General features: G+C 42.5%; 1 protein-coding gene across 1 annotated transcript; it reads left to right on the top strand.

Annotated features, from left to right (window-relative positions):
• Positions 1 to 226: 226 nt before the first annotated feature.
• OIT3 (oncoprotein induced transcript 3) lies at positions 227 to 22,112 on the top strand. Its single transcript, XM_006090274.3, is given in 11 exon segments — positions 227 to 287; positions 4,392 to 4,766; positions 5,688 to 5,795; positions 10,264 to 10,343; positions 10,345 to 10,387; positions 11,293 to 11,415; positions 13,066 to 13,226; positions 14,687 to 15,102; positions 20,090 to 20,189; positions 21,943 to 22,063; positions 22,066 to 22,112. Coding segments are annotated over 11 exon segments (1,635 nt in total).
• Positions 22,113 to 24,122: the final 2,010 nt, after the last annotated feature.

Below are 24,122 nucleotides of genomic sequence, written 5' to 3'. Positions count from 1 at the left end.
AAAATATCAATAAAATAACCCTGTTGACAGTGTGAAGCAATGTTTCTCTCTGGGGTCAAGGCCAGAGCAATGGACGCCTTATCCCACTCATCCTTTTCCTCTGATAAAGCCCCGACCAGTGCTGAAAAGTCTTTCTTCTCCGGGCTTTTGTTTTTAAAGAAGGGGACAGAGGAAAACTGGAATTAAGAGGATTTTCCAGTCGGTGTCTGGTGGCTCATTCAGAAGGATGCCTCAGTTCCTGCTTCTCACCTGCCTCCTCATCACAATTACACCTGCAGCACCAATGGGTGAGTCTAGTATCAAGTACTTGGCATACTGAGCGTTTTGTTGTAGGAAATTGCTGTTATGTACAGGTTACTAAGAGCTAGAATCCAGTATCTACAATACTGGGTCCAGTCATTGATAACCTATGAGCATATATTTTCAGAGAATTGCTGTTTCATGTTCCATTTAGTCCCTTGTCTGGGCAGCCAAAATTTCCATGGATCAGCCATATCCAGCAGCTTTCCACTAGCTAAATATGGCTTGGAGTATGTGTAAAAGGACTTCTAACCTTTTATGTGCAAGGCACTTTTATAGCTACAACTTCAAGAGCAAAACAAAGATTTTTAGAGTTAAGGATAGATTTTTTTTTCTTTAATGATTTCCAGGGGCTGACTGAAAGCTATAGCCCCATGAAAGGTACAGATCTGGTAAATCAAACTCCGTAGTCTTGACATCTGAAAATAGGACTTTTTGCACAGACTGAGTGAATCGTAAACTGTCTCTCCTCAAGCTTGGCACAAAACTGGCCAACAAGGCAAAGCTGCAGTTCCACTTACTAATAAACGTCTCTCTCCTTTCTCCAATAGAATTTAAGTTCTACTTAGAAGAGAGTGTGAGGGCAGGTTGAGATGGAGAGAACAGTCCTTCTTTTGAGTAGCTCAGTATTTTATTGACCCTGATTTACATCTTCAGAGGAACTCAGGCCTTGCTCTAGCACCTTTATGGATACACATTAAAAACAGGCTTGAAAAAAACCACCAAAACAATAACTCAATACTATCTAATATCTAGTCCATATTCAAATTTCAAAAAAAAAAAATAGGCTTGAGACCCCAAGGACATGAAAACTAAATGTAATGTGGTACCCTGGATGAAATCCTGGAACAGAGAAAGACAAAGGCAAAACTGAAGAAAATCTAAAAAACTATGTACTCGAGTTAATAATAATGTAGCAACATTGGTTCATTGATTGTGGCAAAGGTACCACGTATGATGTATCATAATAGGGAAACCAGGTGGGGGGGGGGCTCTTTGTACCGTCTTCTCCATTATTCTCTAAGTCTGAAGCTGTTTTAATCGTCTATTTTAAAAAGATGGGGCTGCGCTCAGTTTAATCACCCTGAATCTGCTGCTAGAACAACCAAGAGCCTCTTAAGCAAAAGTCATCCTCCCCGCAACTTCTATTCCCCTTCCCATTCTCTTTCCTTTCTTACTCTCCTCAGTGCCTCCTGCACCTCCCAATCATACACCTCTCCCTCCCCAGGCTTCTGACACACACACACACACACACACACACACACACACTTCCTGCACCTCCCAATCATACACCTCTCCCTCCCCAGGCTTCTGACACACACACACACACACACACACACACACTTCCTGCACCTCCCAATCATACACCTCTCCCTCCCCAGGCTTCTGACACACACACACACACACACACACTTCCTGCACCTCCCAATCATACACCTCTCCCTCCCCAGGCTTCTAACACACACACACACACACACACACACACACACACACACACACACGGTGCTCAAGGGAGAACTGGGGAAGGAGGGGAAGGGTAGTGGGGGGAGGGGCGGGGAATGCTTGTCCCGGTTGGAGAGGGAAGTGAGAGGAAAGAAGTAGGGAAGGAAAAGAGAAGAGGTGGGGAAGAGGAAAGCCAAGTGGTTGACGGGGAAGAAGGCAGGGATGGAGGGAGAAGGAAGGGAGGAGAGAGGGGCTCCAGCACTGAGCCTGATGGGATGGGCAGCATGGGTTGAGGAGGATGTAAAGGGTTGGAGGCTCTGCCTCTGCAAACCTGGGAACGAAGGGCGGGACTTGACATTATCTCTCGGCGCTGGGTCACCGTGAGGTGCCGATCCTGGGGGTGCACAGCCGTTCCTGCGTCCCCGGAGTGGGGACCCCAGAGGGGTGGCCGGCAGGGCGGCTGGCAGGCGAGAGGGCGAAGGGGGAGATGGGGGGGGGGCGTGCAGAGGGTGCTCCTGACTCGACATTTGAAAGGAACCCACAGGGCTGTTCTTCCTCCAGCGCTTCCATCTGAGGGGTACATATGTCCACAATTTAGGGCGCCATATGCATTGTACCAGGCTCTGTGCTCCACGGTGAGAGACTGAACACAGGAATTAACAGCTGATCAAAGGATGGAAGTGCTGCCTTAAAAGGGGTTGGAGATGAAAAGATGAATGTGTATATTTAATGTTAGAAATATTGGGTGGGTAACTTTTTAAAATATATCATTTATTTATTTTCAAGGAGATCGTAGGGAAATTTTTCCTGTTTGTGCCATATCTCCCCTACAACAGGAGAGAAAGCGAATTTTTAACAAGCAGCACAAGAAATGACAGTTGAATTTAAGGAAAAACTTTATAATTCATGAAATAGTTATTGAGAGAAGTTTAGGAATGTCTGTAAAAGCCATTACAAGTTGAGTACCTAACCATTTCTTATAAAATTAGAGCCAAGGAAATGAACCAAATATTTCTATGAATTTATGATCACCTGTGAAATTCCCTGAAAACCCACAGCTGGGAGAGCTGATGAAGGAATTTTTCCCTTTTGAGAGGGAGAAAGTCTAAATGAGGACACTTCTTCCCCTGAAGGGGGACAGCAAACTATAAACTAGGGCTCAGTTGGGGTCCCGCAGGGACCTGGTAAAGGAGGCGGTTGCTCCTGCCATGGGCAACTCTGCAAATGTGTTATTTCCAGAAAGTGCAGTATCCTAGTTATTTCCTGTCTCAAATGGTCATATGCTCGTTGGCCATTAGCACTAAGCTACACACTCCTCTATATACGGGTGAAGTTTAGAGAGCAAACTTGAGTTTGAAATGTAGACTGCGAAAATCCAAAATACTTTCTAGACAACTTAGATTTTATGATCATGGTCCATTTACATTTAATTATTGTGCATTGTTTGCTAAAACTGAAATTCCTGCCCACAAAATGTATCAGCCGTCATGTGAATTCCCTGCCTACAATATCAGTTAGGTCAGCCTGACATGCATTAAAAAGGACAGTACTCTATGGCTGGTCTCCTTTCTAGAACTTCTGGGTTTTATAGGTTCATACAGACAATTTGCCTACATTAATTCAATGTTTCTCTGAAACTGAGGGAAGCAGTGAGAATATTGGGGATATTGATGTCTTTAGTCATTAAAATGTTTTTGATGAGACATTTGTCCATGTGCTAAAAATGCATGCTTGGAAATTCTACTCTATTATCCACAGTGAAGCCATGGCTAATGGTGAATATATAAAGTTTACAACATTTTCAATAAGCTGATGGAATATATCCACTTTGAAACCATCTTTGGTAACTACTTGCCAGTATTCTGTGTATTTCAAAGCAGCTGACATGTGCCAGAGGCCTTTTCCTTTTCAGTGGAATGAGTTTTACACATTCGTTATCAAATCAAGCTTCCCGCTAGTGCAAAATTCCATCTTGCCTACAAATGGCCATCCAAATATTTTTTGAAAATTTCCAAAGACTCATCCATTCCTCTCCATTACTGGGTAACTGAACGAAATGTGCTTCCCCATAACAATTTGTTCTTGTTTTTGTAACAGTATACCTAATTCTTCTTCCACAAGCCCAGTCCAGATGTTTGAAAAGTGATGTGCATATTTTTCAGTCTTCTTTTCTCCGAACTATAGTTCTCAGCTTCTTCCCCAGTAAATAATTTTAGGCTTCCTTCTAAGTCTGGTCACCTTCCTCTGGATACCAAGTTTGTCCATTACTTTCACAAAGTATAGCCTCCAGATGTGGACACAATACTCAGAATATTGTCTGACCAGAGCAGGGGTCAATGAGACTGCAACCCTAACCTCCCTGGTTCTGACCAACTCTCTTTCCATCAATTGATTACCATGGATGAAAAACTTAGCCCAATGCTGACACTGAACCTTAGATAGATTTGAAGTAATTTTAAGAAAAGGCATTTGTGAAACATGTGTAAGTCAACTTGGGGAATCTTAAACAGCTACTTTTTGGAACTTTAGATTATTTCTCTCTGAACCCCAGAAAGCCAACATGCAGGACCAAGAGGGTGGACCCAGGATGTTGTCTCTGTGATCTGAAATAGCACCAGGTGCCTCTGAGCTGTCCTTTTCCTTCCCAGCCCTAGATCCTTGTTCTGCTTACATCAGTCTGAATGAGCCCTGGAGGAACACTGACCACCAACTGGATGAATCTCAAGGTCCACCTCTGTGTGACAACCATGTGGATGGGGAGTGGTACCGCTTCACGGGCATGGCGGGGGATGCCATGCCCACCTTTTGCATACCAGAAAACCACTGTGGAACCCACGCACCTGTCTGGCTCAATGGCAGCCACCCTCTAGAAGATGATGGCATCGTGCAACGCCAGGCCTGTGCGAGCTTCAATAGGAACTGCTGCCTCTGGAACACCACGGTGGAGGTCAAGGCTTGCCCCGGAGGCTACTACGTGTATCGTCTGACCAAGCCCAGTGTCTGCTTTCATGTCTACTGTGGCCGTGAGTGCCTTCACTGTGCTCTTTATCTTCCCCCACAAGGCATCAAGGAGAAAAGTGCCATAGGAAATTCAGTTATGGTAGAATCTCAGAGTCCGAGTAGCACGGATTTAGGGCCACATATACCTCCAGGTTGTGATTTCTGAGTTCTCTTCTTAAGCTTCTGAAAAATTTCTGGAGACTAGAAAGGGGCTATGCCTTTGATCATTTGTGCTTTATTTTGTCTTCACTCCTTTTGAACAAGTCATTAGAAAATGAAATGTTGATTTGGGTTATCTAAGTAGAGGATTTCCAACATTTTTTGAGTATGGAGAATCCCTTTTTAAATATATATTAGACATCCATGTGATAGCATTGTGCTTAGTATCCATTGATTTTTTTAAAAATTATATGGGAAGAAGCTACTTTAGGTCAGTAATACTTTTAAATAAATTTTTGTTTTCTCAGTCTCTTCAAATTATATATATTTAAAAAATAGAGTACATAGAAAAGTAGGAGATAATGTTAATTTATTTTTAAAATTTATCTCTATTATTGAAAGTATTACAAATGTCCCTTTTTTCCCCCATTGACTCTCTCCTCCTCACTCCTGTCCCCTCCCAGGCCTTCACCCCACTATTGTCTGTGTCCATGGGTTATGTGATATGAGATAATGTTTATTTAACCCATAGCTCATATTTGTGAGGTATTAGATTTGCAGAATCTATGGCCAACCAAGGGCCTGTGGATCTGAAGCTGGGAATCATTGATCTAAATGACAAAAGATGTTCCTGGGTGGTATGTCTTTCCATTGGGTTTATGTAATCCCTGAACAATGAGAGTTCTCTGGGTGTTGGCTAGAAGCTAGTATCCCATGATTGAACTCAGGAATGAGGGTCCTCTGGTCCTAGTCTGTCACAAAAGGTCATCTTTATCCTTCCATAGATTTTTATGACATCTGCGATGAGGACTGCCACGGCAGCTGCTCGGATACCAGCGAGTGCAGGTGCGCTCCAGGGACCGTGCTGGGCCCCGACAGGCAGACATGCTTTGGTAAGAAACTAATCTTGAAGTAGAAACAGACTATTTAAAGATCAAAGGGACAAATCAAAAACTCTTCCTGACTCAGACCTCCATCGTTTTTCCAGTCTGTGCCTCAGAACACCTGGAATGGTGTTTGCCCTTGTAGTTCATAACTAAAGCTGTAAGCCAGATTTACGGCACGTTTAGGTGTAGTCTAGAATCGTTCTGTGCAATACAGGAGTCCCTGGCCATGAGTGGTTATGGAGCTCTTGAAATAGAGTGACTGAAAAACGGAATTTTAATTTTACTTAATTTTAATTTAAAAACTGATACTTGATTCAGTCATTGAAAAACTGAAAATATTTGGAATAACTTGAGTAGCCATCTGTAAATTTTATGACTCTATACAGATCAAGTATTTCTCATGAAAATTTAGCATCCAAATTGAGACAGGCTATAAGCATAAAATATACACTGGATTTTGAAGACTAGTTTTAAAAATGTAAAATATCTCAATAATTATAATATTGATTATATATTGAGATGAAACATTATGGACATATTGGATTAAATCAAGTATTTATTAAAATTAATTTTACCATTTTCTTTTAAGAAATGTTTAAATATAACTACAAGAAAGATTTTAATTACTTGTGTAGCTTGCTTTGTATTTCTATTGGATAGCTTTGGTCTACACTTATCTAAGGACAGACTCCTACAGCCTCATTAATATACTTTTGGTTTCTCTGAGTGGCAAGGAAGAGGAGTTGGATTGCTTGTGGGAAATCCAGAGTTGTTTAATTGTTGCTTTGTTGTTGAAAAACCCAAGACTGAAGATCCTTTCTTTTCCCTTTAATGTTATGAATCTTTTTGTATTCAGACTCAAATGGACTTAAAAGAAGTCTAGTGAGAAAGGGGAGGCCTGCCCCACACCTTCTCAAGAAGAACGGTAGCAGGTTAGAATGGGATAGGGAATTAGAGCGAAAGGCATATAAATGGCTTAAGAAAAGCTATTGTTCTTCAGTCTCCTAAATGAGCCCCACTGACCATGCTATGGAGCAGTGGTTCCCAAACTTATTTGGCCTACCACCCCCTTTCCAGAAAAAATATTACTCAGCCCCTGGAAATTAATTTTTTTAAAATTTTAATAGCAGTTACTCATTGCCCCCAAATGCACCTGTGGCCATCACCGCCCCCCTGGATCACTGCAGCGCCCACTGGGGGGCGGTAGCGCCCACTTTGGGAATCACTGCATGGAGCATGTTTAGCCCGCCCACAACAGTTGTCAGCGCTCTTACAAGGTCCATTTTGACTCTGTGACTTCATGCTAAAATGTTCGGGTGCAGGAGACAATGGTTCCTGTCATTTCCCCTCTCCCCTCGCACAACACACGCATGGACACACATCTGTTGGAAAATATTTGGCTTTTATTTAAAGGCAGGACTTTTTCATTCATTTCTCTTATTTTTGGTTTTTAAGTATAATTGACATACAATATTATGTTAGTTTCATATGTACAACATAAGGATTCGACATTTATATACTTTACAATGTGATCACCACAATAAGTCTAATTCATTCATTTTTTTGCCTTTATTTTAATATAACTTTGAATCGCTAATATATTTCAACTAGAGGCCCGGTGCACAAAATTCATGCATTCGAGGGGTTCCTCAGCCCAGCCTGCACCCTCTCACAGTCTGGGAGCCTCAGGGCATGTCCAGCTGATGGTGGGGAGCGGGCCTAACCTGGCAGTCGGACATCCTTAGCATGCCACAGAGGTGGGAGAGGCTCCTGCCACTGCCGCTGCGCTCCCCAGCTGTGAGCCCAGCTTCTGGCGCACTGACCACTAGGGGGCAGCTCCTGTATTGAGTGTCTTCCCCCTGGTGGTCAGTGCACATCATAGCGACCGGTCATTCTGCTGTCAATTTGCATATTAGCTTTTTATTATATAGGATAGTTCCTAAATTAAATAGCACGAAAGGTATACAGTGAAATGTCTAGCTCTCTCCATTTGTCCCATTTCCTCCTCACCCCATTCCAAGTAAACTCTTATATTATTTTCTTATGTGCTTCCAGTGTTTTCTCAGGCAGGTATAAAAATGCAAATATAGATATTAATATATTTCCCCCTTTTTTACACCAAAGGTCAAATATCATACACATCATACATGCCTCTTGCTTAACAGTTTATCTTGGACACCTTTGCCCACCAGTACCTAGGGAACAGACCGCAGTTCCTACCTGGAGTCTGTCCATCAGTTTCAGGGAGATCATGAATTCCCTGAAATCACAGGCAACGTTTATGTGCATGTGTCAATTTTCTCCTAGTTTTTTTTTTTCTCTTTGATGTAATATAGTTTTTATTATTTAGTTTAAATTATGTAATTTTTTCAGGCAGAGAGAAGAGTATAGGAAAATAATATAACAGATACTCATGTACCCAGATTTGACTATGGTTAAGTTTTTCTCTTTTTTTAAAATAAAATTTTACAGATACAAGTAAAATCATCTCAGTCCATCTCATTTTTCTCTCTCGCCCTCCAGGGGAGTCAGTGTTTTGAAGTTAGTGTGTGTTCTTCTGGTCCCTGTTTTTATGCTTTTATTATTCATATATGTACCCATAACAATATGTAGCAGTGCTTTGTGTGTTCTTAAAATTAACATAAAAATTATACCTGACCCCATAAAAGTAGAATTGCTGGGGCATAGGATCAAAGTCAGGCTGTAAATAACAACAGACCCCCAAATAACAATGGCTTAAATAACAATGGCTTAAGTAACAATGGCTGAAATAATAGAAGCTCATTTCTCCTTCACATCAAACATCAGTCTTGAGGTAAGCAGGTCAGCCCTGCCACAGAGGCCCGGCCTGAGCACTGGTGTGGCCACCTCCAGGGGGGCCGCCAGTGCCTCTTACCACCCACTGAAGGTCCTAATCTCATTGACTATATTTTTAACATGTTCAACATGTTTGTTTCTCAATTCTATCTTATCCTTTAACACACTTATTTTGGTTGCTATCTTTTAAAAAAACAACAACACCAGCATGTTTTATTGATTTTTTTAAAGAGAGGAAGGCAAAGGGATATATGGAAACATTCGGCTGCCTCCTGCACGCCCCCTACTGGGGATCGAGCCTGCAACTTGGGCATGTGCCCTGACCAGGACTTGAACTAGGGACCTCTTGGTTCATGGGTTGGCGCTCAACCACTGAGCCACACCAGCTGGGCAACTATCCTTCCTTTTATCTGTTTGGTGATTTTTTAAAATCCTCGTATTATGGATTTTTCTGGGTCATTTTGTTTATCTCCAATCCAAAGCCCCTTGTTTGTTATCTTGCCAACTCTCTCTTATAGGAAATTATTTCCTCATGGTTAGTATTTCATGGCAAACCATTTTCTGATGTAATTGTTGTTTTCCGAGCAGTGGGTGGGGAGATTCTATTCTTATCACCGAGTTTATGGAAGTGTTACTGCAGAACAGTTTTCCAAATGCTCTGTCAGGCACCACAGAAACTTCACAGTCCAGGCCAAGTTTTACATCCATTTCTGGCTGCAATATCCCCACTCCATGTGGGAAGTGTAAGTTCACACGTCAGCCCTGGCAGGACTGGGCGTGGGGCTCCTGCGGTTTCTGGAGGCTTTTTCTCTCCTAGAGCTTCAGGCCGAGAGCTTCCTTACTGCCGCCCTGGGCCTCGCAGCAAATGCTTCTCCCCAACTCATTATGGGGATCCCTCTGCCAGGGTCCCGGACAGGGTCTCAGTTCCTGCTCACCTCCGCCTCTGGGCCCAAGGCCATGCTTCCTGCCACCTCGGGGGTGTTTAAACCCCGCTCCCTGGCTTAGGTCCTATGTCCCAGCCATGACAAAGTTAGCTCCCACGCTTCCTTTTCTTTTGTTTGTAGAAGGAAGGGGGTCGACATTTATTGTCAGTTGTGCATTTTTTTATGGCAAGAGTCCCTTCTCTCATCAGATCCTTACAATGACTTAACAATCATGAAGTACAATGTGAGAATATTCCAACATTTAAGAGAGATTTCGAGGGCAGTTGCTCATGTGTGGCAGAAGACTGCCTCAGAAATGTCAGATATTTTCTTCTGCAATGTACGTTCCTTTAATGCCTTTAGAACACAGTTTGATTTATAAGTTTTTATTTATTTGGCAAATCTTTAGGAGCTCATTGGAGAAAGTGAGATTCTCACCAATGCAAAATAATAGGTGAACATGGGCGACAAAAGGAACTTTATTTCCCCACAGTTTTGCCCTTAGGAGGGAATTGGTGAGGGCGTAGGTGCCTTCTGCTTCAGCAGAGGGCAGATGGACAAATAACTTGGTTGAGGAGTCCTGGTTAATAGAAGTGATTATACTGGATCTCAGTGAGGGGGTTGGGCTGTGGAAAGTGTATCAGCAGGAACTGAAAAGATGTGGAGCTTCTGCTAAGGGGGTTGAGAGTTTAAGTTGCTCAGCACCATGTACATGGTGTGTTTCTTTTCTACAGATGAAAATGAATGTGAACAAAACAATGGTGGCTGTAGTGAGATCTGTGTAAACCTCAAAAATTCATATCGCTGTGAGTGTGGGGGCTGGCCGTGTGCTAAGAAGTGATGGCAAGACTTGCGAAGGTGAGAATGGGTAAGAAGGATTCAAATGGAGAGCCCAGGCCATTGGCTTATTCTCTGCTGTCCATGAAACTGCCCAGTGTCAGAAGAGAGTAACAGTGCGGCTGTGTAAGGAAATGACAGAGGGGTTCATCATCGTCAAGGATGCTTGCAGATGGAAGTCACTGTTAACTTTGTCTCCAAGGTTTCACAGAAGGGAGTTGCATTTTGCAAGAGGTAAAGAGCCACATATTTGGAAAATAAAACGGGTATTCTGTGTTTCTCAAACTTTAATGTGCCCACAAATCACCTGGGTTCTTGTTAGAATGCAGATTCTGGTTTAGTAGGTCTGGGATTGGGCCAAGACATTTCTAAATAACTAACTTCAAGGTGACACCTCTGCTTTGACTCCAAGGAGCACACCGGGAGTAGCAAGGTAATAGAGGCGGGTAACATAACAAGTGGTTTAGAGCAGCGATGGGGATACAGAAGGACTGATGATCCAACCAACTGGCAAGAACTCCGATCCATCTAGCTGGTCCAATCAAATTCTATTCTGTTCCTTTTACACCAATAATTCTCTCATAGAATTTTGAATTGAGCAAACTAAATATTACAGCAATTAAGAAATGACTTTCCCCCAAACATAGTAACCATTAAAATCCAGACAAATCCAGATTGAAGGGAATTCTACAAAATGACCAGCTTAAGTGTGTAGAGCTGTGGGTATTGTAAGATTGCTCTTTGTAGCTATAACATTTAATACCCATATTTTGTGGGCTTTCCTACATGTCTCAGTGACTGTTAGGCCCCAGTGATACTGTGATGAGTTAAGTTAAGCCCCAATGCAAAGTGCCATCCCAAGAACCAGAATTTCGGGGAAAAGAGGGCTCCAAGATCATCCCCCCCACCTTTTTTTTTTATTGCAGACATTGAAGGATGCCACAACAGCAATGGCGGCTGCAGCCATTCTTGCCTTGTGACTGAGCAGGGCTATCAGTGTGAATGTCCGCGGGGCTTGGTGCTGTCTGAGGACAACCACACTTGCCAAGGTAGTACTTGCAGGGATTGACCTCTGCTCTGATTCATGCTTCCTCTCCCCGTCCCATCTCCCGGCCTTCCTCGCCCAGATGTGTCACGATTCTCATCTTTTAGAACGCCAGCTCTTTCAGCAGTGTGTGTTCCTACATCTTCATCCTGGAAACATTCAAAAGAGAAAAGACCTAAGAAAAGATTACCAAAAGACAAAACCGAACCATTTTACTTTGCTTTTTTAAAAAGTGTGGTGGAAAATATATAACATAAAATGTACCATCCAAACCAATTTTAAGTGTATAGTTCAGTAGTGTTAAGTATATTCACAGTGTTGTGTAACACATCTCCAGAACTTGTCCACCTTGCAAATCTGCAACTCTACACCCATTTAATAACTTCCCATTTCCCTCTCCCCCAGCATACAGTATTTGTCTTCTTGTGACTGACTTATTCCACTTAGCATAGTGGCCACAAGGTTCATCCATGTTGTAGCGTATGACGGGATTTCCTTCCTTTATAAGCTGAATAATATTCCATTGTATGGATATACCACATTTGTGTACTCGGTCATTCATGGATGGACATTTGGGTTGCTTCTGCCTCTTGACCATTGTGAATGGTGCTGCTATGGATGTGGGTGTGCAAATATCTTTTTGAGATCCTGCTTTTCATTCTTTTCGATGAATACCCAGAAACGGGATTTCTAGATCATTCGGTTTCCTTTGCTTTTTCATCTTTGATTTTTCCCCTCTAATTTCTGTTACTAATTGTAAGTCTAATACTCAATTTAGACGTGTAAGACATCGATGCAGTTCTTCTGTTTTCTAGCAGATTATTGGGCTGTGAAACTAAGTGGAAAGCCCTAGAGAACTGATTCTTCTCCCTGCACTTACAATACGAGCCTCAGCAATCCTCTGAGAACTGTTTTCTGGAAATCTGGTTATTTCTGTCCAGAACATTATTTTATTCATCCAGCAAATATTTAATGAGCAACTATCTCTGACTTTTTTTTACTATACCATTTGTTATGGTATGTCCTCAAATATTGATATTCTCCTCAGATATTTCCAGACGCTACCCATACATATTCCTTTTAGGGTATTTGTAGAGTTGGAAGAAGTGAACATGGGAACACTGAGGAAAAGCAACCTTTTTATATTCAGTGCAAGTGCAATTTATAGCCAGAGTTATGGCTTACTGAACAGTACAAAGACAATTTAGAACTCCTCCCCAAGTGCACCAACACTGCTTTTATTACCTGTTTTATGGAGCAGTAATTAACAGTAAAGTCAAAGCAGGACCATTATATAATTTAAGCCTGTATCCAAGCAGTCATTTTCTGAATGGCCAATAAATTGTGCTTGTGCTAAAAGTTAATCCTCCAGGTGCCTCAGTTCATGGAGTTATGCTAGCCATACTTTGAAAGGTCTGTCGAATTGAAACTTGAACATACTCGTTCCTCATTTGGGAGATAATATACTCAGGAGCATTATTTGACCACAGCCTTGGGAGTTAGGAGTCCTGGTTTTATTCACCAACTTGTTTCGAGCCTCATAGATTTCCTTGAGGATAGAACAAAAAGCTGGAGCTGCATGATGGTGAAATTAATTCTTCTAGAAGCCTTCCCTCAGGGTCTCGGTTCTAACAGCAGCCCCTTTCTGCCGCAGTCCCCGTGTTGTGCAAGACCAACACCATCGAAGTGAGCGTCCCCAGGGACCTGGTGGGCGGGCTGGAGCTCTTCCTGACCAACACCTCCTGCCGAGGAGTGTCCAATGGCACCCACGTCAACATCCTCTTCTCCCTCAAGACGTGTGGCACCGTGGTCGATGTAGGTTCCTCCTGAGGACACTGGGGAATGACCAAAAGCCGGTCTGGGGAGGTAGTTGACAGAGGTATGCGGTAGGGCTTGTCTGAGAGGAGCTATTTCCATATGAAAGAATGGATTTCAAAAAATCTAATGCCACTCATTTAACAAATCTATTATTGCGCATGTGCTGTGGTCCTGGCACCATGGGGATAGAAAGTTAAAGCAAATTCTACTATTTCTGTTCTCATATTGCCTGACCTCCAGCATGCGTAGACATTGTCCTGAGTGCATCAGCACCGGTATTGTCTCACATGAGAAAGCGACTGATACACATGGTGGTCCATTTATGAGGCAGTAATGAGTCCAAGTATTGAACCACGTGGAGGCAAAAGGTTTGCACTTTCATCCAGGAATCTGTGCACATCCCTCTGCTGGGGAGCCTAAGGGATATGAAATAAAGATTCCTGGTTTTTAGAAACATATACAGTAGTGTTGAGATGACAATACACACGAAATATAAAAAAAGAGATAGTGATCCAGGTGAGAGGGGCTATAGGAAGCCAAAAAGGGACAGACCCTGGAGCAGCCAAGACAAGTAGGACTTGAACTGGGGCGGAAGCATGAGTGTGGTTGATACGTGGTTGACAGGCAGAGAGCAGAAGAATGGGCATATCAGATGGAAAACAAATGAGCCAGTCCCAGAGACGGGAATCCCTACGCTTATGCAGGGCACTGGGGCCTGACTGGCAAGGAATTCGTTTTGGGAGAGAAAACGAAGAGAGGTGCTCCCAGAGGTCTGTCTTGTGCACTAGGGTGAGGACTTGGGGTTCAGCAGGCCCTGTCGTGATGACATCAGACGTGTGCAGAAAGGAGGGGAAAAGAGGACCTGGATCCTGGGGAGCAGTGCAGAGGCCCTTGTCATCATTTAGTTAAACAAATAGTTTTTAATTGAATCTGATGAAGAAAAAATCAGAGCGCTAATAAGACCTGGGGTGAGATATGGAGGAGATGTTCCAGGAGAAGGCGGTCCCACGTTAGGCAAGCTGTGTTTATTCTGTCTGTGCACAATGGCATGGAAATGCCCCGTGAGGCGCCAGACGAGGCTGGACATAAAGAACTGAAAATCAAGTAGCAGCTGAAGTTCTGTGTGTGGATGAGGTCAGCACCAGGTTATGCTGCAGCAGGATCACCAGGTCTAGACTTACAGAAAAAGTAACACACAGAAGCTGCTCTCTCCTAAAACATACGAGCTTTGAATTTGCTGATTCTGCATAGCTCGGGTTTTCTGAGTAACATTCCAAAGGAATGTGTGGGTTGACCACGAAGTACTATGCAAAAAATTATTAAAAGCTTCAGGCTTCAGCAACCAAATTTCTAATGTGTTTTGAGGTTTGGAGATTGTTATGATTAAGAGGAGGGGGGAGAAAACTGTAGAAATGAATGTAAAATCTCGTTCCTCTCTTCGCCCTGGCCCGGCTCAGGTGGTAAATGACAAGATCGTGGCCAGCAACCTTGTGACAGGTCTACCCAAGCAGACCCCAGGGAGCAGCGGGGACATCATCATCCGAACCAGCAAACTGCTGATCCCCGTGACCTGCGAGTTCCCGCGCCTGTACACCATTTCCGAAGGATACGTTCCCAACCTTCGAAACGCCCCGCTGGAAATCATGGGCCGCAGTCACGGCATCTTCCCGTTCACTCTGGAGATCTTCAAGGACCACGAGTTTGAAGAGCCTTACCGGGAAGCGTTGCCCACCCTCAAGCTTCGAGACTCCCTCTACTTTGGCATCGAGCCCTTGGTGCACGTGAACGGCTTGGAAAGCCTGGTGGAGAGCTGTTTTGCCACCCCCACTTCCAAGATCGACGAGATCCTGAAGTACTACCTTATCCGGGATGGGTAATTATGCTGCTTAAACCAGTTATTATTCCCAGTTCACATCCAACCTCTAAGTGCACCAGTATGCTCAGTCATTTCCCAGAATGGCTCAGCGCTCTTGCAAGCTCTTAATTAATTAATTCAGAAACCGTTTATTGACATTTTGGAGGTGGAAACTGGTGAGGGAGAGGAGAGTCAAAAATGACTCCATGGGATCTGGCTCAGATGGCCACCTAGATGCCATCAATCAAGACAAGAGGATATAAGTAGAAAAGCAGACTTGAGGTTAAAATACTGAGTGTGATCATTCTAAATAACAATATTGAATTGTAAACGCCAGCAGGATGCACAGGACGAGAAGTTCAGGGGGCATTGGGAAGTGCCTATCAGTTAGACCCAGGAACAAGGTCAGGACCAGAGATAAAAGAGAGAATCACCCTGTTTGTGGTTCAATTCCCAGTCAGGGCACAAGCCCAGGTTGCAGGCTTGATCCCCAGTAAGGGACATGCAAGAGGCAGCTGATCAATGATTCTCTCTCATCATTGATGTTTCTCTCTCTCTCTCCCTCTGCCTTCCTCTCTGAAATCAATAAAAATATATTTAAAAATAATAATAACAAAGCCCAAACCTCATACTCTCTATTCCACTCTTACTGACTTAATTCCAGCCCTCCTTATCTTTCAAGGGGACAGCTAATACAGCCACCTAACAGCACAGCCTCCTAAACCTCAGGGTCCCTGGGTAGCCAGTCAAAAGGAAAACACACAGATTGTTACACCCCCATTGAAAACTTTTTCATGGCTCTTGATTTCCTTTGGTTGGTAACTGTTTACCAGAGGGAATGCTTCTGGCTCAGATTCCTGCCGTCCCCTTGGCTGCTTTTAGAGGATGGAAATCTGTCATTCTGAGCTGCTGCGGACGGCCAGTGGCAGGTCTCACAGGGACCCACAGTCTTTCGGATTTATTGCCATCTTAGAGTGATCGCCAGAAAGTTTTAAAAGGGAAAGTAGAAGTATCCTTTTTTATTTATTCTTTTTAGTCACATATTCAATGCTATGTAGATTAGGGAATTGATTTCCTTTCGGGAGAAGAGTGGATTTTGGCTCCTTTTTGATTTTTTTTACAGTTTTATTGGAGTACTATTGGCATACAATAAATACACATATTTAAAGTGTACAGTTTGTATATATTCATGAAGCTATGACTACCATCAAAATAGTGAGCATTTCTCTAACATCAAGAGTTCTCTTCTGCCTCATATTTCCTTTGCAAAAATAAATGTAAAATCATTCCTCACTTACTGGAAAAACATGTAATCTGCAACCTCAATTAAGCTTATGAAGTTTATTAATATATTCATTATTCAGACTCTCAGTTAAGGACATCTTTTAAAATTCAGACAGTTCTAAGAAGCTGTGCTACTTAATTTTCCAGCCCTCAGTGCATACAAAGCAGAAAAAAGAAAGCTGTGGAAGAAATTAAAATGCTTAAAAAGTAGAAGGCAAGAACTCAAAGACACAGCTGTGTAGGCCAATTTAGTAAACAGGCAAACAGTCCCATCTCCAGTACAGTAATGGGACTACAGTAATGGGGCACATGAGATAATCCCTCAAAATAAAACCCAGCTCTCAGCGTGGCTCACTGTGCTCCCCCTCTGACCTCTACCCTCTCCAGTTTCTGCTCAGGCCAAAGGGAACTGTGAGCAAGTCCCAAACTCTATTGTTCCTCACACCCTCCTGCCTCTGCGCCTGCTCTTTCCTCTGCCTGCAGTCTTCTTTCTTCCTGTGTGATTTTTACCGGTCCTTCACGATTCAGCAAGGTTACTTCCTCCATGAAGCCTTCCTGGATTCCTTCCAATCTGACGAGAAACCATCCTTCCTTCTACTTCCGCCTCAATGCCTAGCCTACAGTGAGGATCACTGAATATTTGCGTAATGAATTATTTTTTTAAAATGTTATTTTCCATCTCCATTTATCTCCCCTTTGCCTTCTTCTGCCTCTTCCCACACCCCCTTCCCTCTGACAATCACCATACTGTTGTCTGTGTTCATGAGTCTCTCTTTGTTTTTGCTTAATTTCTTCACCTTTCTCACCCAGCCCCCCAACCTCCCTCCCCTCTGACAGTAATCAGTCTGTTTTCTGTAACTATGAAGTCTAATGAGTCTTTGAATAAGTATTTATCATAATAGTGCAGAGCCCTTAAATAAACATAATGTAGTTTACTTACACTTATAAATTGTTTGATGATTCATTGTCCTCAGCTTAAATTTAAATGAGGCTGGTTTCCCCTGATATTTAACACACGACTCACCTCCCTCTAGTTTGAGTTGATATATGCTCTGAGAATGCAAAATAATTTCACACCAGCCTAGGCAAAGTAGAATTAGAAAGTTAATCTCCAGAAAAAGAATCTATTGAATTCCAAAATCAAATATTGGGCAACTTTTGGATGATCAATTTCTTTGGGTTGTCATATATCATTGGTCTTTCTTTTAGCACATGAACTTAAAGCTGATAGGACTAGCGTTATCTAATCACAATAAACACCAAACCAAGAGCCAGAATTTGTCCTGGGTCTTATCTGCAATGTGTTACCCAGAAACAGCTCTTTCTGCCTCATTTTCTCTCTTAAGGAAAAAGTGTAGTATGTTTATTTATTTTTAAATTTAATAGTATATTTTATTCAACCAAGTTTCTCCAAAATATTACTATTTCAACATCTAATCAATAAAAAATGTATTAGTGATTATTTTACTTAGACTGCTAAGTCTTTGAAATCTAGTGTATATTTACACTATAAATACATCTCAATTCATTTTTATTTTGTGTTTTGTTTTTTTTGTTTTTTTTGGTTAATCCTCCTACCCTCTGCTCATTAGCACTGTCTGTCCCATCTGTCATTCACTGTTCCCACAAACTGGGCACAAGGACCTCCTGTTAAGTCAGTGTACTGAAGTATTAGCAACAGCAACAGTATTTATTTCAAAGGTACCTTTTGTATTTTCATCCGTAATATGTTGCAGGAATTCTGAGGGTAGAGGTCAGAGGGGGAGCACAGTGAGCCACGCTGAGACCAGGATTTTATTTTGAGGGATTATCTCATGTGCCCCATTACTGTAGTCCCATTACTGTACTGGAGATGGGACTGTTTGCCTGTTTACTAAATTGGCCTACACAGCTGTGTCTTTGAGTTCTTGCCTTCTACTTTTTAAGCATTTTTTTGTTAATCCTCTATTTTTTGCTTTTTTGTGTTGTTGTTTTTTCATAGAGAGTGGGGGGAGAGAGGAGGAGAGAGAGAGAGAAAGAAACATCAACATGAGAGAGCCACATCAACTGCTTGCCTCTTGCACACACCCCAACAAGGAGTGGAGAGTGAGCCTGCAACCCAGGAACGTGTCCTTGACTGGGAATCAAACTAGTGACCCTTCAGTGGGCAGGCTAATGCTCTAACCACTAAGAACACCGGCCAGGGCTATTTTATTTTATTTTTATAATTGATTTTAGAGAGAGAGAGAAAGGGAGAGAGACAGAGAGAGAGAAACACCAATTTGTTGTTCCACTTAGTTATGCCTTCATTGGTTGATTTTTGTATGTGCCTTGACCAGGGATCGAACCCGTAACCTTGATGTATCAGGACAATGCTCTTACCAACTAAGCTACCTGGCCAGGGCCTTTATTTTTTATTCCCAATTTCCCAGCCCCCTACTACTTTCAGATAAAGAAAATTTGAAATTGCTGAAACACTTAGTGAAAGTGCCATTTTAATATTGTTACATTATTATAATAAATATTGGACTATAAGCTTTCGATTTCATAGACCATATTATTCATCTTTATATCCTCTGCAGCACCCAGCAGAGTGTATTGCACAGATTAGATGTGCAATGGGATTTATTAGGGAACATAATTAGAAGATGATAAAAATTAATTTCACCTAAGAAAAATGAAAATTAACACAAGAAATAATAGAAACTCATTATATGTTTAGGTCCTCTTCAATTCAGAGGCATAAGATAGTCATAGAAATACAAGTCAAGATGCCTTGTTTTTAAATACTTTTATTGGGCTTTTTCACTGCACGGAAAGAGCAATTAGCAATTCCTAGAAAGTGGCCTGTCAGCACAAGGAGCAGATATCCAGTTTCACGGGCTTTTCATCTGATCCCCCCTGGCCTGGTAGACAGGAACTATTAGGTATCCAAAAGAAGAAAAATATACTTATAAAAAGAAAGTTCACTTAGACTTCATAATGGAAAAGATAATACAAGTCTGACCCTTGGCCTTTCATCTTCAAGGAGAAAAGTTTCGTAATGCTAAACCTTGGCCTCAAACTGGAGAATCCATAATATTATTTTCCCCCAGCTAACCCTGAGGTGAGCCTGAGTTCACTTTAAGCAGTAGATCTGAGATTAAAATCCCAAAACCCTGCCAAGCTACAAGTTAGTATTAAATTTGGGAAGAAGAATTAAAACAATTTGGAAGTGAATGACTTTTCCCCAATAGAACCAGTTATTTATTCTCTAAGAAACTTGGATCTTTATGCAGCTCTTTGATGCATGAATTGGGTTTGGCTCACCCTTGAATTCCCTTCAGGGGTGACTATCTATTAGGTACTCATAAATATTTATGAAATCTAAAGAAAGGCCTTCTCAAACCAATAATAAAGTATGGGAATGCAGAATTCCTGCAACATATTACGGATGAAAATACAAAAGGTACCTTTGAAATAAATACTGTTGCTGTTGCTAATACTTCAGTACACTGACTTAACAGGAGGTCCTTGTGCCCAGTTTGTGGGTACAGTGAATGACAGATGGGACAGACAGCGCTAATGAGCAGGGCTGGGTCTGAAGGGAATTTCCTTTTTCCTTCATTCTCAAAAAGTTTGAGCGCAGCCCAGCCTCCTCCACCCAGTTTCCCTCTCCTTGGACCAAACACGTTGGCCTGGGTTGTTTTTCCACCCCTGCTTAAGCAATCAAGTCTTACGTGCCACCCTGCCCTACTTTCAGCTGTGTTTCAGATGACTCCGTGAAGCAGTACACATCACGGGATCACCTAGCAAAGCACTTCCAGGTCCCTGTCTTCAAGTTTGTGGGCAAAGACCACAAGGTAAGCCGAACCCCACCCCCCACCCACTACCTGAGCTTTCCCTCTTAATATCCCAACCTGGTGACATTCTCTGAGCCACAGTTATCATCTGCATTTCCTCTATGAAAAATGCTGTAAAGTTGGCCATCTAGAAGCTTAGCACCTTCATGAATGTCATACTTATCTGCCCCTCCCAATAAAATAGCTGTGTTTGTTCAAAGAAGGTACTATATGATCACAATTTTAAATCCTTGTGGGCAGGTATGGGTGAAAAAGCCTGTGTGGTGGTCACATGGCAAAAAATATGGACAGGAAATTCACAGAAAACACAAACAGTGAAATACTCAGTGAAAGTAGTACTTAAAATGCCAATTAAAACCATTATAAGACTCTATTAATACATATAAAATTATAAATCACAACACACTAAATTATAAAAAGTATACAGTGGCCTTATAAATTGGTACACTTTATGGAAAGTTGCCTGACAATATTTAATAACTAGAAGCCCAGTGCACAAAATTCATTCACTTGGGTGGGGGGGAGGGTCCCCTAGCCCAGCCTGTGCCCTCTCGCAGTCCAGGAGCCCTCGGGGGATGTGTGACTGATGTCACATGGCTTAAGCTACAGTTGGACATCCTTAGCGCTGCCTTGGAGACAGACTGCTGCACTTGCCAGCCATGAGCCTGGCTTCTGGCTGAGCGGTGCTCCCCTTGTGTGAGCACACTGACACCAGGAGGCAGTTCCTGCATTGAGCGTCTGCCCCCTGGTGGTCAGTGTGTGTCATAGCGACTGGTCATTCCACCATTTGATCGATTTGCATATTATCCTTTTATTATATAGGATAACCATAAAATAATCATGTTCTTTTTCCTAAAAATTCCAATTCTGACAATTTCTCAAAAACAAGCAAGCAAAAGAAGAAAAACAAGACTTGTTGTATATGTTTATAGAGCATTGTATAAGGGGAGTGAAAAAAAAGCCCCCAAACAAACAGGGCTGCAGTATATCAATTAGCACAGTGTTAAGCAGTTATTAAAGTGGTATGGAAATATGGAAATATAGAAAAGGGAGACATGAAAAGACTTGTCATAACAATTTGCATGCGTGTTGAAAATGCTACATTTTTTAAATGTACATACATAGCTGTAGAGGTTATAAGCAACTATCTATAATAGGGTAAGGAGGAAGATTTTTGTTTGAATAGAGTTGTTGAAACATTTCAACAAAAAGAAGTTTCAGAGACCAGTGATCTTTCCCACGCTGCATGTAAGTGCATTGATGTGCTTCCCGGCTGCATCACCGCCCCAGGAGGGCCCACAAGGGTGGCTGATCCTGGCCTCCCTCCTCAGCTAGGCAGCATGCTTGGAAAGTCACCTGCCGGAAGCAGCTCGGAGAAAGGACCACCCTTACACAGAAGTGCATGGGGGCTGATGTCATTCCTCACTCTGACGTGAGGAATGAAGAGGTTGCCATTATTAGGTGTTGCCTTCACAAAGGTCTCCCCGGGCCTACACAAGTGCATAAACTATGCATGTGGTGTTTTCAATCTCCCACAGGACTCTGTGTGTTTGCCGCATTACTAAGTGTGTGAATTTGGGCGAACTCCCTAACCTCTCTCTCAGTTTCCTCATCTGTAAAATGGTCATAACATCTACCTCAAAGGGTTGTTGTTTAGATAAAATGAGATGACATATATGAAATATTTGGTATAGTGTCTGGCTTCTAGAAAGTGCCCCACAAGCGATCGCTGTTATCATTGTTTTTGTTCCAGGAAGTATTCCTGCACTGCCGGGTCCTGGTCTGTGGCAGGCTGGAGGAGCGCTCCCGCTGTGCCCAGGGCTGCCACCGGAGAACGCGGCGAGAGGCAGGAGGGGAGGACGCAGCTGGTCTGCAGAGCAGATGCTGACGGGCGGCCCAATCAGCATCGACTGGGAGGACTAGGACACCGAACGCCCAGGCCTGGCTTCCGGCTGCCCGCCTGTTTGGAACTTCTCCCCATGACCTCTGAGGACATCAGTCAACACGCTCGATCACTGCCCTTCTTTAAACATCACGCTGTGGGTTAGACAGACTCGCAGGACTGACGCCCTCTGATCTGGCCCAAAGGTCGGGAGAGGTCAGCTCACTGCGGACCGACCTGACCCTGTTAGGGCTTCATCCTCCCAAGGTCAAAAGCTATGCTGTCCACACAGAAGGCAGCTCACCCTTTTCCCCCATTTCTTTTCTACAATAAATCACCTTTTATAGGATGCAGTAAAATCAGAAGTTGGGTATGATATTTCAAATTAAGAATTTAAAAAAATTAAATAGTTGCTTGAAACTATGACTTAAATACCCAATGATTCCTTAGATATGTAAATAATATTATACCCTGAAATTTCAAGTCAAATACAGAATAGTTACCGGGGATTCAGAAGTTTATCAATATAAGTGTGTACTAAAAAATACTATTTGGTTTTTCTCTTGCACAATATTTTCTTTTGACATTTTTTATGTTGTCTTAAGAAATACCTTCAATTAATAAATGTTATTAAATTTATTATAACATGCATTCAAGTGGTTCAATGACTGAACTTTAGATAAAATTAAAATGTGGTGTCATATGCCCTGTTATTTGGCATTCTGTGCCCTCAGACTGATAAGTGAATAGAAAAAGGTATAAAATTATACCATACTCTATTGTGTAGGTGCTTAATTAATTTTATTGAAATAAACCACAGAGATAAATTTTATCTGCTGTTAAATCCAGTTTCTTACTAAGCCAGTTAATTTCATGGGTTTACATAAGATCAGAAAACAACGTTTCTTCTTTTTCTTTTTAGAAATGGCTGCAATCAACAGTTCTTAATGGAACCAGTGAAATTAACAAAAGGAAAGGAGAAAGTGAACTCCATCAGGGGTTTGCCGAATTTTTCTGTAAGGGCCTCATGGTAACTGCTTTAGGCTTTCTGGGCCTAAACTCTGCTCTGGCAGCCCGGGAGCAGCCATGAGCACACGTGGCCATGGTTATGTTCCAGTAACACTTCCCAGCAGCAGGTGCTGGGCCTGATTCAGTCCATGGGCTTTCATTTGCCAGCCCCTGACCTTGGTGGCCCTCAGGCCTCACGGGGCATCAGAGTCACTTTATAAATTACCAGGATAGGCAAACCTCAGAGATATCTCCAGTCTGCTCCCAGACCACGACAATAAATTGAGTCTCACAACAAAGCAAGTCATAATCTTTTTCTTCGTGGAAGGTCTTGCCTTCAATTTGTAGAAAACGCAACACCTGTGAAGGGCAAGAAAGCCAAGCGCAATGAAAGGTATGCCTGTCTGTAGATACCACCCCTAGAGACTCTGTTGCTAGTGCTCCTCCGGTGATTCTAATTTGCCATCAGGGCTGAGAACCACTCTCTGGGAATGGCCATTTGTCTCTCATGCCCCTCAGATTTTAGGGGCTTTTCTAAGTTATCTTTAGTGTCAGTTTTTACCCAGTGCTCCTCAGATCTTCACACGACACGGAGACCACCTAGTACTTGGGGGTCTCAACAGGAATAGTTGATTGAATGAAAAAAATGGAACCTCAGACCCAACTCCACCTGATCTCCACCTCCGTGGCTTCGATCAGGTAAGCCTCTGCCCACCGGTTCCGATCTCTTCAGCACCAGCAGGAATAACGTATCATCGGTGGAACTTACCAGGTTGGTTCTGTTTTCTTCTAAGTGAAAAGGAAGCGTGTTGGTGATAATGAGATTCATTCATCTCTTTTCAAATTTTCTAAAAAGTACACTTTATTATATGTGAGATCCTTACTGGCAACTGAAACATGGACCAGATTATTGGTCCTTGCCTCCCAAATGGCTGGACTCTCCAAAATTTCACTTGTGAATAGAATTATCAAGTCCAAGAATCCCAGTAGTTAGTCTTTATTTTAGTCTTTAAGTTAAGAACTGAATTTCCAGGCAAATGTGT

The sequence above is a fragment of the Myotis lucifugus genome, unplaced genomic scaffold (genome assembly GCF_000147115.1).
Source record: "Myotis lucifugus unplaced genomic scaffold, Myoluc2.0 scaffold_69, whole genome shotgun sequence".
NCBI lineage: Eukaryota > Metazoa > Chordata > Mammalia > Chiroptera > Vespertilionidae > Myotis > Myotis lucifugus.
Note: the sequence above shows the minus strand (reverse complement) of the source record. Positions and strands in the feature narration are given on the sequence as shown.